This window comes from Bubalus kerabau, chromosome 4 (genome assembly GCF_029407905.1).
Source record: "Bubalus kerabau isolate K-KA32 ecotype Philippines breed swamp buffalo chromosome 4, PCC_UOA_SB_1v2, whole genome shotgun sequence".
Classification (NCBI taxonomy): domain Eukaryota; kingdom Metazoa; phylum Chordata; class Mammalia; order Artiodactyla; family Bovidae; genus Bubalus; species Bubalus kerabau.
In genome coordinates, this window is record NC_073627.1 from 70,623,668 (window position 1) to 70,640,310 (window position 16,643).

A 16,643-nucleotide genomic window follows, 5' to 3' on the forward strand; every position below is an offset into this window, starting at 1 on the left:
GGCCCCGCCATATCTCAGATCCACCCCCTCTCTGCCAGACAACCGCCTGGCCGCCCTAATCCACAGGGATGTTTCTATGCTCCTAATGGTCAGAGACTCTTCTGAGCCTTTAATTAAAAGTACCTTGTCCAAGGACATAGCAATTTAAAGTTTCATCAGTAGCCCTGAGCTTCCCTTAAACTGAATTTGGCCTGTATGGTGTCGAATAGGCAAGGAAGTCAGCACAAGGACTAATTATTTATGAACCAAAGCAATCCCTAAAAGCCAATGATCAAGGCTCTGATTGTTCCTATGCATTAAAAAGAGGAGGGGAAAGGGAAAAGACAGAAAATAAAGAGAAACCCATTTTTCCCTTTAAAGCATTTCATTTCCTATAGGCCTTATGGTTAAGACGTGATCTGAGCTCAGGATTGCTATCTTTTTTTATTTTCCTCTATCACTGCCTTGATACATCTTTCAAAATGAAAAAACTTTTAAAGAAACAGGTGGAGTCACACGGTTTCTTGGTTCATTTTTCACCCTGGGATTATACCTGAATTTCAATTTCCCTTTAAGAATCTGTTTGTTCGATCCCAGGAAATTGAAATGTAGGCACAATCCTTAGACAAAAAAGTAGTCAGACTGCCTTCACTGTGAGCAAGAGCGGCTGGATGAGAGCTGAGAGGAAATTTGACAGGAAAGCTGACAGTTAATTTAACAGACTCATTCTCTTTGGGTCACCTTGGGACTCCTTGTTGGTCAAGGAACTTGTTAAGTCAACCTGATTCTGAATTGGATTGAAGAACATCACTGAAACCTTAATACTCATGTAGCAGCAGAGCTGATAGAAGAAATATTTTGGACACAGCAGTGAAGGTCTCCTCTGTCAAAGACATCTCTGGGAAAGCACCACTTAGTGAAAGATAAAACCTACTGTAAGACTTTTCCAGGTGAAAAAGGGTGCATAGAGAGCCCTTGGTGGGGACTGATCCGAAGGTGTTGGGGGTGGGAGGCGAGGTCTCTCTGCCTACTAAATAACTAAATAAGATGAAGGTGACCTTAGGCTCTCTGAGGCCTCCTGGGACCACACTAGCTAAGACTGCAATCCCTTTTCTAACAAATAAATAAATAGATAAAGACAAGGACCCGAACATAACAAGCTAAAAAATTAAAAATAAACAAAATCACAACCTTCTCCACATGCCACATTCGCCTTGCTGCTGCTGCTGCTGCTAAGTTACTTCAGTCGTGTCCGACTCTGTGAGACCCCATAGACGGCAGCCCACCAGGCTCCCCCATCCCTGGGATTCTCCAGGCAAGGACACTGGAGTGGGTTGCCATTTCCTTCTCTGTTATTTCCTTCTCTGCTTACCCTGTTTTATTTTCTTTCCATCACATTTAAGACCATCTAGCATACTGTATCTGGAGAAGGCAATAGCACCCCACTCCAGTTGGACACGACTGAGCGACTTCACTTTCACTTTTCACTTTCATGCATTGGAGAAGGAAATGGAAACCCACTCCAGTGTTCTTGCCTGGAGAATCCCAGGGACGGGGAAGCCTGGTGGGCTGCCGTCTATGAGGTCGCACAGAGTCGGACACGACTGAAGCGACTTAGCAGCAGCAACAGCAGCATACTATATGAGGAATCTCTAATGGCTCAAACAGTAAAGAATCTGCCTGCCAATGCAGGAGATTTGGGTTTGATCCCTCAGATGAGATGATCCACTAGAGAAGCAAATGGCTACCCCATCCAGTATTCCTGCCTGGAGAATTCCATGGACAGAGGAGCCTGGTGGGCTCCAGTCCATGAGGTCGCAAAGAGTCAGACACGACTGAGCGACTAAGCACAGCACAGCACACTAAATAATTGAGTGATCCACTGTTCCTATGGATTCTCTCTGGTCCATTCATGAAGACAGGGCTTTTTGTGGTTGTGGCTCACTGCTGGCTCCCCTAGAAGCGTGCAAAGTGACAGGCATGCAGTTTCTACTCAATGAATACCAAACTATGAATGAATTAATGAACAAATCCATGAGTGAATGGAAGGCACGTAGATCTGGAGGGGAGGTTTTCCACAGGATCCTGTGATCCCCACATCCTCCTCATTACTGTCATCAGGATAATGACGTGGAAACTGTCAGACCTCATTATTTCTCCATGATGCCTTTCCTCTTTTAAAGATATTTAAGTGTGCTTTATTCCTCATGCCACATCCAGAGGTCTCTCAAAGAACCAGAAAGCAGATGTTGACACTTAGAAGCTCAAGCCCTCTGGCAGTGTTAGCTGTTATAACAAAATATTGAAGAAATGCACACTGTGGAGAAGACAATACTTCACACGAAGCTCTTGTAGGTGAACCAGAGTACATGTGTGTGCCCTTTCCAGCGCTGGCTGTTCATGCCTGACATAATAACAACTACCAGGGAGGGTCTGGGACTGGACTGGAGAATAAGTCTCCTTTCTGCCTCAGGGAAGCACCACGGCCGCTGGACGGACCCCAGGCTTTAGGACTGGACCGTTAAGCGGGGCTTGCATCGTAGTGCGTGTTCTCAAAACACAAGCAAACTTGGGCAAGTTACTTAACTTCTTTGCACCCAGTTTCCTCCTGTGTAAATTGGGAATGATAATTAGAGCCACCTCACAGCGTTGCTAGGAGGATTAGCAACAGCAGGAGTTGCACTGACACGTGTACCCTATCACGCGGTGGCTCGGTGTTAAAGGAGCTGCCTGTGATGCAGGCGACACCGGTTCAGTTCCTGGGGCTGAGAAGATCCCCCCGAGGACGAAATGGCAACCCATTCCAGTATTCTTACCTACAGAATCCCATGGACAGAGGAGACAGGCGGGCTATAGTCCGTGGAGTTGCAATGACTCAGACACAACCGAGCAGCTGAGCACACGTGCATCTATACAATAGACAGCTGGTGGGAAGCTGCAGGCCAGCACAGGGAGCTCAGCTTGTGCCCTGTGATGACCTAGAGGGGTGGGATGAGGAGGTGGGAGGCAGGTGCAAGAGGGTAGGAATACACGTATAGAGAGAGAGAGCTGGTTCACCTAGTCGTACAGCAGAAACCAAAGCAACATTGTAAAGCAATTATTCTCCAATTTAAAAAAGGAAAAGAAACAGCATAAGTATATTAGTAGTTGCTCAAGAATTTTATAGTAGCAGCAGTTAACACATCACCTAATATATTTTTGGATATGATGAGAGAAGAGTGAATTTATGAACACAGTGGAGAAGGAGTGGGTGGGAAGAGTTGAGAGAGTAGCACTGAAACATACATCAGTATATGTAAAAGAGACAGCCAGCTGGAATTTGCTGTACGATGCAGGGAGCTCAAAGGCAGTGCTCTGTGACAACCTAGAGGGGTGGGACAGAGTAGAAGGTGGGAGGGAGGCGCACGAGGGAGGGGTATATGCATACCTAGATAGTCATTCATGCTGACCTATGGCATAAACCAACATAATATAAGGCAACTATCCTCCAATTAAAAAGGAATAAATGTATTAAATAAAAAATGTACAGCTTTGATGAACAAAGTCTATATTAAAGAACAGTAGCAACAACAGCAGAGCAAATCTAGGACTTGGTGAAATCTCAGGCAAGCCTGAGAGCAAAGGATTCTGTGTGTCATTTCCCAGAATCTGGGGGGACAGGAGAGGACCAGCCATCAGGGCCACTGTGAGATTAGATGATAAAAACCATGAAGTTAAATATTTACATCCTGGACCCTCCAGAAAGCAGGCCAGTATTCTCTCAGCAGGCTTTAGCCGCATGCTTAAAGGAACACAGGGAGTGTTTATACCCCATGCATGGTGGAGGCACCATGAAATGACAGACTGGGGACAAGTCAGAGCGGAAATGTGACAGAGGGAGAGTTAAATGGACTTCTCCAGGTCTCTCTGGGACATCACTTTCTTAAAAGTAAACACCACAACACTAATTGCACCTGATCAAGGTCCCATCACGTCACGCCCAGCATACAGAGATACTACAAAGTGCTCTGAAGACAACAAGGAGCCAGGCTTCAAGGGCGATGGGTGAGGAAGGGCTTTTGCAGAAAAGTGAGGGATGACCTAGGCAGGCATATCACTTCCTGCTCTGTGCTTCCGCTTTTCAGACCAAATTGCACTAAACCACAAGACCATTGTCTGCCCCATGATCGATGTCATCGACCACAATCACTTTGGGTACGAGGCGCAAGCCGGGGATGCCATGCGTGGTGCCTTTGACTGGGAAATGTACTACAAGAGGATCCCCATCCCGCCAGAGCTGCAGAGGGCGGACCCCAGTGACCCTTTCGAGTGAGTAGCAGCCTGGGGAGCTGATGGGGAGGGGGTAGGTGACTGGGGCATGTGTGTGTCAACTGGAGACACACCAGGACAATTATCTCTAATGAAATGGAATAAAACAGGTGGCAAAGGTATGCAAGACATTGGGGAAAGGTCAGACTTACAAGGTATACAAAATCATAAGGTGGCCAGAGTACATTCTCCAACTTTCTAAGCATGAGAGGGCATGTGCAATGTGGAATCAGGAAAAAGCAGAGTTCACAGCAAATGCAGAGAAAGGAGGCATAGCCCCTTTCAGATATTCTCTTAGAGCTTCTCTCTCCATTTTCAGTTCCCTCTCTTCTTTCCTGTTGTTGTTGTCTAGTCATTAAGTCTTGTCCAGACTCTGTGACCCCAGGGACTGCAGCACACCAGGCTCCTCTGTCCCTCACTATCTCCCAGAGTTTGCTCAAACTCATGTCCATCGAGTCGGTGACACCATCCAACCATCTCATTCTCTGCCGCCCCCTTCTCCTGCCCTCAATCTTTCCCAGCATCAGAGTCTTTTCCAGTGAGTTGGCTCTTCTCACTGGGTGGCCAAAGTGTTGGAGCTTCAGCTTCAGTGTCAGTCCTTCCAATGAATATTCAGGGTTGATTTCCTTTAGGATTGACTGCTTTGATCTTCTTTCAGTCCAAGGGACTCTCAAGAGTCTTCTCCAGCACCACAATTGGAAAGCATCAACTCCTCTGTTCTTTGTGCTTTTCCCTAAAGCAGGAGTCCCCAACCCCTGGGACAGGAACGAATACTGGTTCATGACCTGGCAGGCACTGGGTCACACAGCAGGGTGTGAGCAGCGGGCAGCTGAGGGGGCTTCTTCTGTATTTACAGCTGCTCCTCGTCGCCAGCATTGCCGCCTGAGACCACAAATGCTGGTGGCCTCACAACTATGTTAGACACCACTCCAGAGCACAATACTTTCTGGATCCAAGTCTAGGTGGAATACTCTAGATTGCCACAAAAGCACCAAAAAGCCTGCTTCCATTTCCAAAATCCTGTCTTTGTGAAGCAGGGTTTCTGCAGGGACGGCAACCAAATGACAATTCGGAGTAGACTGGACATAAGCAATATACTTCGTCTCTCACTGTCTCCCGTCACCCCCAGATGGGACCGTCTAGTTGCAGGAAAACAATCTCAAGGTCCCCACTGACTCTGCATTATGGTGAGTTGTATAATTGTCTCACTATATATCACAATAATAATAGAAATAAAGTGCACAATAAAGGTAATGCATTTGAATCATCCCAAAACTATCCTCTTCTGGGTCTGTGGAAAAGTTGTTTCTCATGAAATGAATCCATGGTTCCAAAAACCTTGGGGGTCACTGCCCTAAAGAATTATTTAAATGAACTACTCTACTTTTGTTTACAGTATAAGGGAATGATATGAAATATGCAGATGGTAAAGAATCTGCCTACAATGCAGGAGACTCAGGTTCTATTCCTGGGTCCTGAGGATCCCTTGGAGAAGGAAATGACAACCCACTCCAGTACTCTTCCCTGGAAAAAAAAGAATCCCATGGACAGAGGAGCCTGGTGGGCCACCATCCAGGGGTTGCAAAGAGTCAGAGATGACTTAGTGACTATCACTTTCACTTTCACTTTTTTCCATCTCTGCTGGGAACTGCTTCTGTATAAAGGAAGGTCATGTTTCTGAGCAGCCGCTCCCAGAACTTAAACTTTGGGAACTCAATCCAAATGACAGATCCAGAGTAGAGCACCTACTATATATATACATACACATACCATGGATACATCTTCTTGATCCATTTATCTATTGATGGACACTTAGGTTGCTTCCATATCTTGGCTATTATACATAATGCTGCTGTGAACACTGGACAATAGGTGCTTTTGTTTGTCTGTTTGTTTTTAATACATACCCAGGAGCGGAACTGCTGGTTCGTGTGGTAGTTCTATTTTTAGTTTTCTGAGAAAGCCCCACACAGCTTTCTGCAGTGACTGTACCAATTTACATTCCCACCAATGTGTACAAGCAAGCATTTGCTTTTCTCCACACCTTTGTCAACATTTGTTCATCGTGGTCTTTTTTGATTATGGACACTCTGACAGATGTGAAGTGATATCTCACTGTGGTTTTAATTTGCATTTCCCTGACAATTAGTGATGTTGAGCATCTTTACATGTGCATGTTGGGCATCTGTATTTCCTCTGTTGAGAAATGCTTATTAGGGTCTTCTGCCCACTTTTTAAATTTAGGTTTTGTTTTTAATGTTGATTTGTATGATTCTCTAAAACCATATACAAAAATAAACTCAATAAATGCCAAAATAAAGAACCCGTAGTGTCCAGCTTCACAAGCAAATACTTAGTAATGCCTGCAATACGATTAATGTGGTAAATCTCACATTTGTTATGATCAGTTTTCACACTGCTTGTAAGTGCTAATAATAAGAGACAGACATGGCCCATATCAAATAAATAAATAAACTCAAAATGGATTAAAAACCTAAATGTAAGACTATAAAACTGTAGACTATAAAATTCCTAGAGGAAAACATAGGCAGAACACCCTTTGATATAAATTGCAGCAATTTTTTTTTTAGATCCATTTCCTAAAGCAAAGGAAATAAAAGCAAAGATAAACAGATGGGAACTACTTAAAAGTTTTTCTGCACAGCAAAAAAACCATCAACAAAATGAAAAGACAACCAACAGAATGGGATAAAATATTTGCAGGTGATATGACCAGTAAGGGGTTAATATCCAAAATATATGAACAGCTCACACAATTTAACATCAAAAAAATAAATACTGTCTTTTCATCAAAATATGGGCTATAAACATTTGCAGTAGAGAAACTCACAAGTATAAAACTGACTTCTGTGACACTCAAGCTTTAAATTACAGTAAACATTTGATAAATATCAGGAAAATGGTTCCTCCAATTCTAACAGTCTCTAGAAAGGTAAGCTCATGGGAGGACAAGGGGGATCTCAGAAGACATTAGCCTGAAGAAAAGCTAATTTTATTATTTAAAAAAAAAGCTATTCTATTGTAATAGAAATGTAATATCTATGAAGCACACTCATTAAGTATCCAGAATTTCTGAAAGACGCCTCTTCAGACTCCTAAATTATTACAGTTTTGGAAAAGAAATAATGAAGCCCTTTGTTACTCTTCCAAATACTCCAGCCAATATTTCAAGGATATTGAAAACTACCAGGGAAGTTTTTCAGTAATCCAAGAGAAGGAGTTTCTAGGAGATGATCTTTACACATCCATGAAGGTAACCATCTGAAAGTCTTAGCAACGGGACTTAGGTTGGGTTTCAAAGCCAAGTGGGTGTGGGAGAATACCAAAAAAATAAAACCCTTTAACGCAGTGGATCCTAAAAGACGCTTCCTCCTTGGAAGAAAAGCTATAACAAACCTAGACAGCATATTAAAAAGCAGAGGCATCATTTTGTCAACAAAGATCCAAACAATCAAAGCTGTGGTTTTTCTAGAGGTCATGTACAGATGTGAGAATTGAACCAGAAAGAAGGCTGAGCCAGGAAGAACTGATGCTTTCAAACTGTGCTGGAGAAGACATTTGAGAATCCCTTGGACTGCAAAGAGATCAAAGAAGTCGATCCTCAAGGAAATCAACCCTGAATTTTCATTGGAAGGACTGATGCTGAAGCTGAAGCTCCAATACTTTGGCCACCTGATGCAAAGCACTGACTCATTGGAAAAGATCCTGATGCTGGGAAAGATCAAGGACAGGAGGAGAAAGGGGTGACAGAGGATAAGGTGGTTGGGTAGTTGGATGGCATCACTGACTCAATGGATAGTGAAGGACAGGGAAGCCTGGTGTGCTGCAGACCATGGGGTCGCAAAGAGTCGGACATGACTTACTGACTGAGCAACAACAACAAACACGGTGGAACTCTTGGTAGATGGCCGCTGATGGTAGAATAGCCGTGGCCTAGTTGCTACCACTCAAGGTTGCTGTGTTCAGGGCAAGGATTCATCCAAGATGACTTTTCCAACAGATACTGTAATCATGGTTGGGTTATAATGCATTTCATTAATACTTTACTTCCACTGAAATAGCAAATGGGGCCCCTGCTTTCTGCACACATGCGATCAAGATACTACCAAAGGAATTTCAATTCGTGAAAATTCTAAAATTAACCTCAGTCCTTGCACTGACAGTTAAAATTTCGTTAGGCAGACCCCAGCTACGGCCATCACAGTATCAGGCCTGCTGCTTAACCCCAGAGCCGGCAGAGTTGCTAACTTTTGGAATTAAATAACTCTTGATCCTGTCACCTACTTAGATGGTTGCCATCCTGTCAAAAATGGGATTCTGTCAAATGTAAGCCCGCCTTTCTGCTTGAAGTCCCTTTGATTCCTGGGAAGGCGGGCACTTCATCCTTTTGCAATAAACATAGCTTCTAGGAGTGTCCACTTTGATCTTGGAAACTGCATTTGCCTTCCTGATAATAAGTAAATGCTTAGTTACCCACGCAGCTCTGAGCAGTGTGTCTGCAATCCCATTATCTTGGTGGCCAAGTTGAATGTATGAATAAACAGACATGCTTTCGGCAAACACTCACTTCTCTAGATGTAAAAGCTTTAAGATATACAGAAGAAACATGGTCTATCTACACATCTCTCAAGTCTTTCACGTTTTCTGCTGGCTACAGTGAGGATTTACTGGGGATGGGGGTCGGGGGAGACAGGCAGAAAAGTCAGGAAGAAAGGAACTGAAGAGTAAGATGGAAAGGCAGTTCAAATTCCAAGACCTTTCTGATAAAGTATATGCAAAGCTTATCTTCTGCACAAGTGGATCAAATTTCCTAAATGACAAGATCTGAATTCTCTCACTGATTCTACCATTATTGGAGTCTTCTACAACTAGCGATTGCAGTGGTATTTTTCAACCTGTAAATCATGTGAAATTACTGTGGCATGAACAGTATTTAACAATGAATTAATTGAACTGAATTGAAAATTTCAGAGTATTATATCAGTACATAAGTATAGGTATTGTCTCAGATATGTGATTTTGTGTAATGCATATATGATTCTGGGTCATGGTATAAATTATATTTATTAATATAGGTTATGAAAAAAGATGTCCTTTAATTATAGGGGACTGGAATGCAAAAGTAGGAAGTCAACAAACACCTGGGGTAACAGGCAAATTTGGCCTTGGAGTACAGAATGAAGCAGGGCAAAATTAATAGAGTTTTGCCAGGAGAACGCACTGGTCATAATAAACATCCTCCTCTAACAACACAAGAGAAGACTCTACACATGGACATCACCAGATGGCCAACACCAAAATCAGATTGATTATATTCTTTGCAGCGAAAGATGGAGAAGCTCTATACAGTCAATAAAAACAAGTCCAGGAGCTGACTGTGGCTCAGATCGTGAACTCCTTATTGTCAAATTCAGATTTAAATTGAAGAAAGTAGGGAAAACCACTAGACCATTCAGGTATGACCTAAATCAAATCCCTTATGATTATACAGTGGAAGTGAGAAATAGATTTAAGGGACTAGATCTGATAGATAGAGTGCCTGATGAACTATGGATGGAGGTTCGTGACATTGTACAGGAGACAGGAATCAAGACCATCCCCAGGATTCATTTTGATATTTGGCAAAACTAATACAATTATATAAAGTTTAAAAATAAAATAAAATTAAAAAAAATAAATAAATAAAATTAAAAAAAAAAAAAAGCTAACTAGCAAATACAGAAATGTAAAAAAGCCAAATGGCTGTCTGAGGAGGCCTTACAAATAGCTGTGAAAAAAAGGTAAAGATATAAGCATCTGAATGCAGAGCTCCGAAGAATAGCAAGGAGAGATAAGAAAGGCTTCCTCAGTGATCAGTGCAAAGAAATAGAGGAAAACAACAGAATGGGAAAGACTAGAGATCTCTTCAAGAAAATTAGAGATACAAGGGAACATTTCATGCAAAGATGGGCTCGATAAAGGACAGAAATGGTAGGGAGCTAACAGAAGCAGAACATATTAAGAAGAGGTGGCAAGAATACACAGAAGAACTATACAAAAAAGATCTTCACGACCCAGATAATCACAATGGTGTGATCACTCACCTAGAGCCAGACATCCTGGAATGTGAAGTCAAGTGGGCCTTAGAAAGCATCACGACGAACAAAGTTAGTGGAGGTGATGGAATTCCAGTTGAGCTATTTCAAATCCTGAAAGGTGATGCTGTGAAAGTGCTGCACTCAATATGCCAGTAAATTTGCAAAACTCAGCAGTGGCCACAGGACTGGAAAAGGTCAGTTTTCATTCCAATCCCAAAGAAAGGCAATCCAAAGAATGCTCAAACTACCACACAATTGCACTCATCTCACACACTAGTAAAGTAATTCTCAAAATTGTCCAAGTCAGGCTTCAGCAATACATGAACCATGAATTTCCAGATGTTCAAGCTGGTTTTAGAAAAGGCAGAGGAACCAGAGATCAAATTGCCAACATCCGCTGGATCATTGAAAAAGCAAGAGATTCCAGAAAAATATCTATTTCTGCTTTATTGACTATGCCAAAGCCTTTGTGTAGATCACAATAAACTGTGGAAAATTCTGAAAGAGATGGCAATACCAGACCACCTGGCCTGCCTCTTGAGAAACCTGTATGCAGGTCAGGAAGCAACAGTTAGAACTGGACATGGAACAACAGAATGTTTGCAAATAGGAAAAGGAGTACGTCAAGGCTGTAGATTGTCATCCTGCTTATTTAACTTATATGCAGAGTACATCATGAGAAACGCTGGGCTGGAAGAAGCACAAGCTGGAATCAAGACTGCCAGGAGAAATATCAATAACCTTAGATATGCAGATTACACCACCCTTATGACAGAAAGCAAAGAGGAACTAAAGAGCCTCTTGATGAAAGTGAAAGAGGAGAGTGAAAAAGTTGGCTTAAAGCTCAACATTCAGAAAACAAAGATCATGGCATCTGGTCCCATCACTTCATGGGAAATAGATGGGGAAACAGTGGAAACAGTGTCAGACTTTATTTTTTGGGGCTCCAAAATCACTGTAGATGGTGATTGCAGCCATGAAATTAAAAGACGCTTACTCCTTGGAAGAAAAGTTATGACCAACCTAGATAGCATATTCAAAAGCAGAGACATTACTTTGCCAACAAAGGTCCATCTAGTCAAGGCTATGGTTTTTCCAGTGGTCATGTATAGATGTGAGAGTTGGATTGTGAAGAAAGCTGAGCGCCAAAGAATTGATGCTTTTGAACTGTGGTGTTGGAGAAGACTCTTGAGAGTCCCTTGGACTGCAAGGAAATCCAACCAATCCATTGTAAAGGAGATCAGTCCTAGGTGTTCTTTGGAAGGACTGATGCTAAAGCTGAAACTCCAATACTTTGGCCACCTCATGCGAAGAGTTGACTCATTGGAAAAGACTCTGATGCTGGGAGGGATTGGGGACAGGAGGAAAAGGGGATGACAGAGGATGAGATGGCTGGATGGCATCACCGACTCGATGGACATGAGTTTGAGTGAACTCCGGGAGTTGGTGATGGACAGGGAGGCCTGGCATGCTGCAGTTCATGGGGTCACAAACAGTCGGACACGACTGAGTGACTGAACTGAACTGATACTGTCAGAAGAGTTCAAAATCTATCAACTCTCTAAACTGAGACTCAAGAACTTCTACAATCTAACTAGGAAGAAAAAGGAAAACTCATGGATAACTTTGAGCTCTAACGGGGAAAAAAAATATTTATATTAGAAAAAGTGATCTAGTTTTCAAACAAACTGCTCCTAGAATTTAAGGACAATGCAATATTCGCAGTTTAAATTATCCGTCAGTCACAATTCTGATTAGATTGGACATATTTGATAAATATTTTTGTCTTTTGAAACAAATGAAATATTTTCCTTCCCTGGTGGCTTACATCAAGACATAATGCTCTTAGCTCTTAGATAATTCTTGCTATCATGGCTTTTAGCAGGTTTCCTCATTCCTGGCTTATCTCTAATGCAGGGACTTAGGAATTGAAGCCGTTTCTTGTGACAGAACATAATACGCTCCTTTAGTCATGGTGACAAAGGGAAAGACATCCATCTGCTTTTTGACCACTAACATTTATTCCATATCTCAGATATCTCAGCATCTAAAGGTTTAGAAAGGACCAGAAGAAATTATTTTATCCAACGTACCTGTATTGCATGCAGTTTTAGAGCAATTACTTTTACTCTGCCAGTCTTCTGCAGACAGATCTCCAACAATTCCCCAGAGGCTTCTGAAACATAGAGTTTTGAACATTGTAAATGTATTTCTTGTACACCATTAGCCAGGACTGACAATCTCTATTTTACATACCACTAATTTCTAAAATTTTAAAAATTACAGTATCTGCCCCTGTAAAAGCTTCACAGGCTGATGTCGTTGCTGTTTAGTTACCCTGTTGAGTCCAACTCTTTTGCGACCCCATGCAATGGGCTTTTCCAGGTGAGAGTACTGGAGTAAGTTGCATTTCCTTCTCCAGGAGATCTTTCCAACCCAGGGATCAAAACGATGTCTCCTGCATTGCAGGTGGATTCTTTACCACTGAGCCCCTGGGGAAGTCCCCAGGATACAAATGTCCATTCATTCTCTCAAAAGTCCCTATGTCCGCAAACCCATCAGTTTGAATTCAGTACCTCCTCCACCAGCAACCTGGGTTAGAGACACGTCAGGACACAAACAGCAAAGGCCATGACTCGTTGGCAGGAACCTCAAGGTTGGCACTTCAAATACTGCAGATCCCCTGGGGTGTAAGCGCCAAACACAGATCCTCGCGGGCTGGTCCTGCAGCCCGGAGCTGGGAAGCTCAGGGCATGCTCAAAGGGATAAGATTCTCCTCACAATTAAAGGGAGCTGTAACCCTCTGACATGGGAGTAGAGAGACTTCTAAAGAGCTGCCACCAGGGTCTCCATCTGTTCTTCCAAGGGACAGAGAGCAGATCCCTGGGAACTCACTGACTACCTCTCCCATACAGGAGTGCCATGAAGTACGGATGCAAACACCACGTGAACGGTAGTACCCCTTGGGTAATAAAGACATTGTTGTGCTAAATTTAACTTCACAATTGATTCACACACACACACAAAAAGGTGCCAGTAATCATAAGTCCACCAAGCTATTAGAACCTTAGAGACAATACTACCTCTCGTCTTATTTTTTTTCATTGAAGTACATTTGCTGTTGTTTAGTCACTAAGTTGTGTCTGACTGCTTGAGACCCCATGGACTGTAGCCTGCCAGCCTCCTCTGTCCATGGGATTTCCCAGGCAAGAATAATGGAGTGGGTTGCTGTTTCCTTCTCCAGGGGATCTTCCTCACCCAAGGATCAAACCCAGGTCTCTAGCATTGGAGGCAGATTCTTTGTATAAGTTGCTGCTGCTGCTAAGTCACTTCAGTCATTTCTGACTCAGTGCGACCCCATAGACAGCAGCCCACCAGGCTCCACCATCCCTGGGATTCTCCAGGCAAGAACACTGGAGTGTGTTTCCATTTCCTTCTCCAATGCATGAAAGTGAAAAGTGAAAGTGAAGTCGCTCAGTCATGTCCGACTCTTAGCGATCCCATGGACTGCAGCCCACCAGGCTCTTCCATCCATGGGATTTTAAGTTATGGGTGTACAATATAGTGATTCAGGTTTTAAAGGTTATACTCCATTTACAGTTATTATAAAATATTGGCTAGATTCCCCCACGTTGTTCAACATACCCTTGTGGCTTAATTTACACCCACCAGTCCGTACCTCTTACTCTCCTGCCCCTGTACTGCCCCTCCTCCCTTCCCTTCTCCCTCCTGGTAAACACTAGGTGGGTCTCTATTTCTGTAAGTCTGCTTCTTTCCTGTCATATTCATTCGTTAGTTGTAGTTTTTAGAGTCTGTACATAGGTGATAACATATGGTATTTGTCTGTTTCTGGTTTACCTTAATATCCTCCAAGTCCATCCATGATGCTACAAATGGCAAAATTTCATTCTTTCTATGGCTGAGTAATATTCCATTGTGTAATGTACCCCATCGTCTTTACCCATTCATCTATTGATGGGTACTTAGGTTGCTTCCATATCTTGGTGATTATAAATGATGCTTTTGTGAACACTAGGGTGCATATATCTTTTCACACTAGCATTTGGCGGGGTGGGTGGGGGTGGGGGTTGGATATATACTTAGAAATGGGTTGCTAGATCATATAAAAGTTCTGTTTTTAGTTTTTGGAGAAAATTCCATACTGTTTTCTACAGTGTCTGCACCAATTTACATTCCCACCAACAGAGTACAAGGGCTTTCTTTTTTCCACATCCTCACCAACATATGTAAACTCAAAATGTGTTAAAGATTAGATTAAATATAAGACCAGAAACCATAAAACTCCTAGAGGGAAACATAAGCAGAACACTCTTTGCTACAAATCACAGCAATGTTTCTTTGAATACAACTCCTAAAGCAAAAGAAATAAAAGCAAAAAATTTTTAAATGAGACCAAATTAAACTTAAAACCTTTCATACAGCAAAAGAAACCATCAACAGAATGAAAAGACAACCTACTGAAAGGGAGAAAATATTTGCAAATGATATGACAATAAGGGATTAATATCCAACATACATAAACAGCTCATACAACTCAACATCAAAACAAACAATCAACCCAATTAAAATATGGGCAGGAGAACTGAATAGACAATTTTTCAAAGAGGAAATGCAGATGCCCAAGAGGCAAATGAAAAGATTTTCAACATGGCTAATTAATAGAGAAATGCAAATCAAAACCACAGTGAGATATCACTTCACACCTGTCAGAATGGCCATCATCAAAAAGAACACCTCTTGTTTTTATACAAGAAATTGAGACTAGAGAGTCTATGCGACTCTTCCAGTGTCACAACTGATCAATTTACCATTTATTACTATAATCTGGGCTTACAGACTCCCCAGTCTGCACTTCTTTCTTTCATCCACACCACCAATGTGAGGAGAAAATTTAGAGTTGTTAAATGCATATTAAAGAACCTCCCTGGTGCACTCCATGTTCCCAATGCAGGGGGCCTAAGTTCCATCCCCGGTCAAGGAACTATATCCCACACACCGCAACTAAAGATCCTGCATGCCACAACCAAGACTTGGCACAGTTAAATAAATAAACAACAAATAAATAAATATTTAAATGCCTATTTCTACGCATCAGACGCTGGGGAGGGAATCTTCCTCCATTGCTAATTCACTTAATCCTTATCTCAAGTCTAAGTCTAATAAATGATACTGTCTGCATTTTTACAAATGAGGTAACTCGGGCTCAAGAGGTAATTTTCTAAAGTTTATAAGAAATTGGAATAAGAACCCAGATGTAAGGGTTACCACTAGCCCCTGGAAATTTCCACCTCCCTTTCCACTCAGAGAAGGTTTATACTCCAGTGTTTAAGAAGTAATCAAATAGAAGAAAGCATTTTCAGAGAAGACAATCACTTCTTGCTCAAATAGCACTGCAAGCAGGTAAATGACCACCACCAAGCTGATAGCAGTACTAACCATCACCAATCCTCTCACAAGTCTTTTCTCCAGATGTGCTCAGCACACTGAGTTAAACAAAATCCCTGCAGGTCACCTCACTCAGATGGACTGTGGTGTCAAGGGGTGCCCATTGGAGGGGTGTGTGGGGGGCTGAGATCTGGCTGACTGTCTCCTCAGAAGGACATGGGCCCAAGCTTGGACTAACCATCAGAGAGCAAGAGGGGCTTTTTCTCCTTGGTGGGCACAGGAGCTTTGCCTCATTTCTGCAGCCAAGAAGAGAACAACAGACTGCAGTCGAATTGCTAGGTGCCCAGAAGGAACTAGCTGTCATCGGCACCTTACTGATTACATTGACTGACATTCAAAATGTTAACATCCCACTTGGGTCAATCCCAGTGGGGACTGAGCTGTACCTTAGCTTAGAATTTGAGAGCACTCGCTTTTACTCAAAACTCTTTCCAAGTGAGTTTTGACCCAATATTGGTCATCCTGAATTCAATCAACATTAGTCTTCCTTGAAGGAAAAGCTATGACAAACTCAGAGAGCATATTAAAAAGCAGAGACGTCACTTTGCTGGCAAAGGTCCCTATAGCCAAAGCTATAGTTTTTCCGGTAGTCATGTATGGATGTGAGAAATGGACCATAAAGAAGGCTGAGTGCCGAAGAATTGATGCTTTTGAAGTGTGGTGTTGGTGAAGACTCTTGAGAGTCCCTTGGAAAGCAAGGAGATCAAACCAGTTAATCCTAAAGGAAATCAACCCTTCCCATGAAATCAACGAATATTCACTGGAAGGACTGATGCTGAAGCTGAAGCTCCA

The 16,643-nt window shown here is 42.4% G+C and overlaps 1 protein-coding gene and 1 long non-coding RNA gene across 6 annotated transcripts in view; one reads left to right on the forward strand and one right to left on the reverse strand.

Moving 5' to 3' along the window:
* GALNTL6 (polypeptide N-acetylgalactosaminyltransferase like 6) overlaps window positions 1–16,643 on the forward strand; it is a 1,496,936-nt gene that overhangs the window by 1,258,509 nt on the left and 221,784 nt on the right. Inside the window, exon 6 of the mRNA XM_055577661.1 lies at window positions 4,104–4,287. Within this exon, the coding sequence (XP_055433636.1) occupies window positions 4,104–4,287 (184 nt within the window). The remainder of the gene's footprint in view (window positions 1–4,103; window positions 4,288–16,643) is intronic.
* LOC129649805 (uncharacterized) overlaps window positions 1–16,643 on the reverse strand; it is a 191,975-nt gene that overhangs the window by 160,995 nt on the left and 14,337 nt on the right. For all 5 annotated transcript variants that reach the window (XR_008713292.1, XR_008713291.1, XR_008713294.1 and 2 more), the window contains exon 3: window positions 12,479–12,561. This is a non-coding gene — a long non-coding RNA (uncharacterized LOC129649805). The remainder of the gene's footprint in view (window positions 1–12,478; window positions 12,562–16,643) is intronic.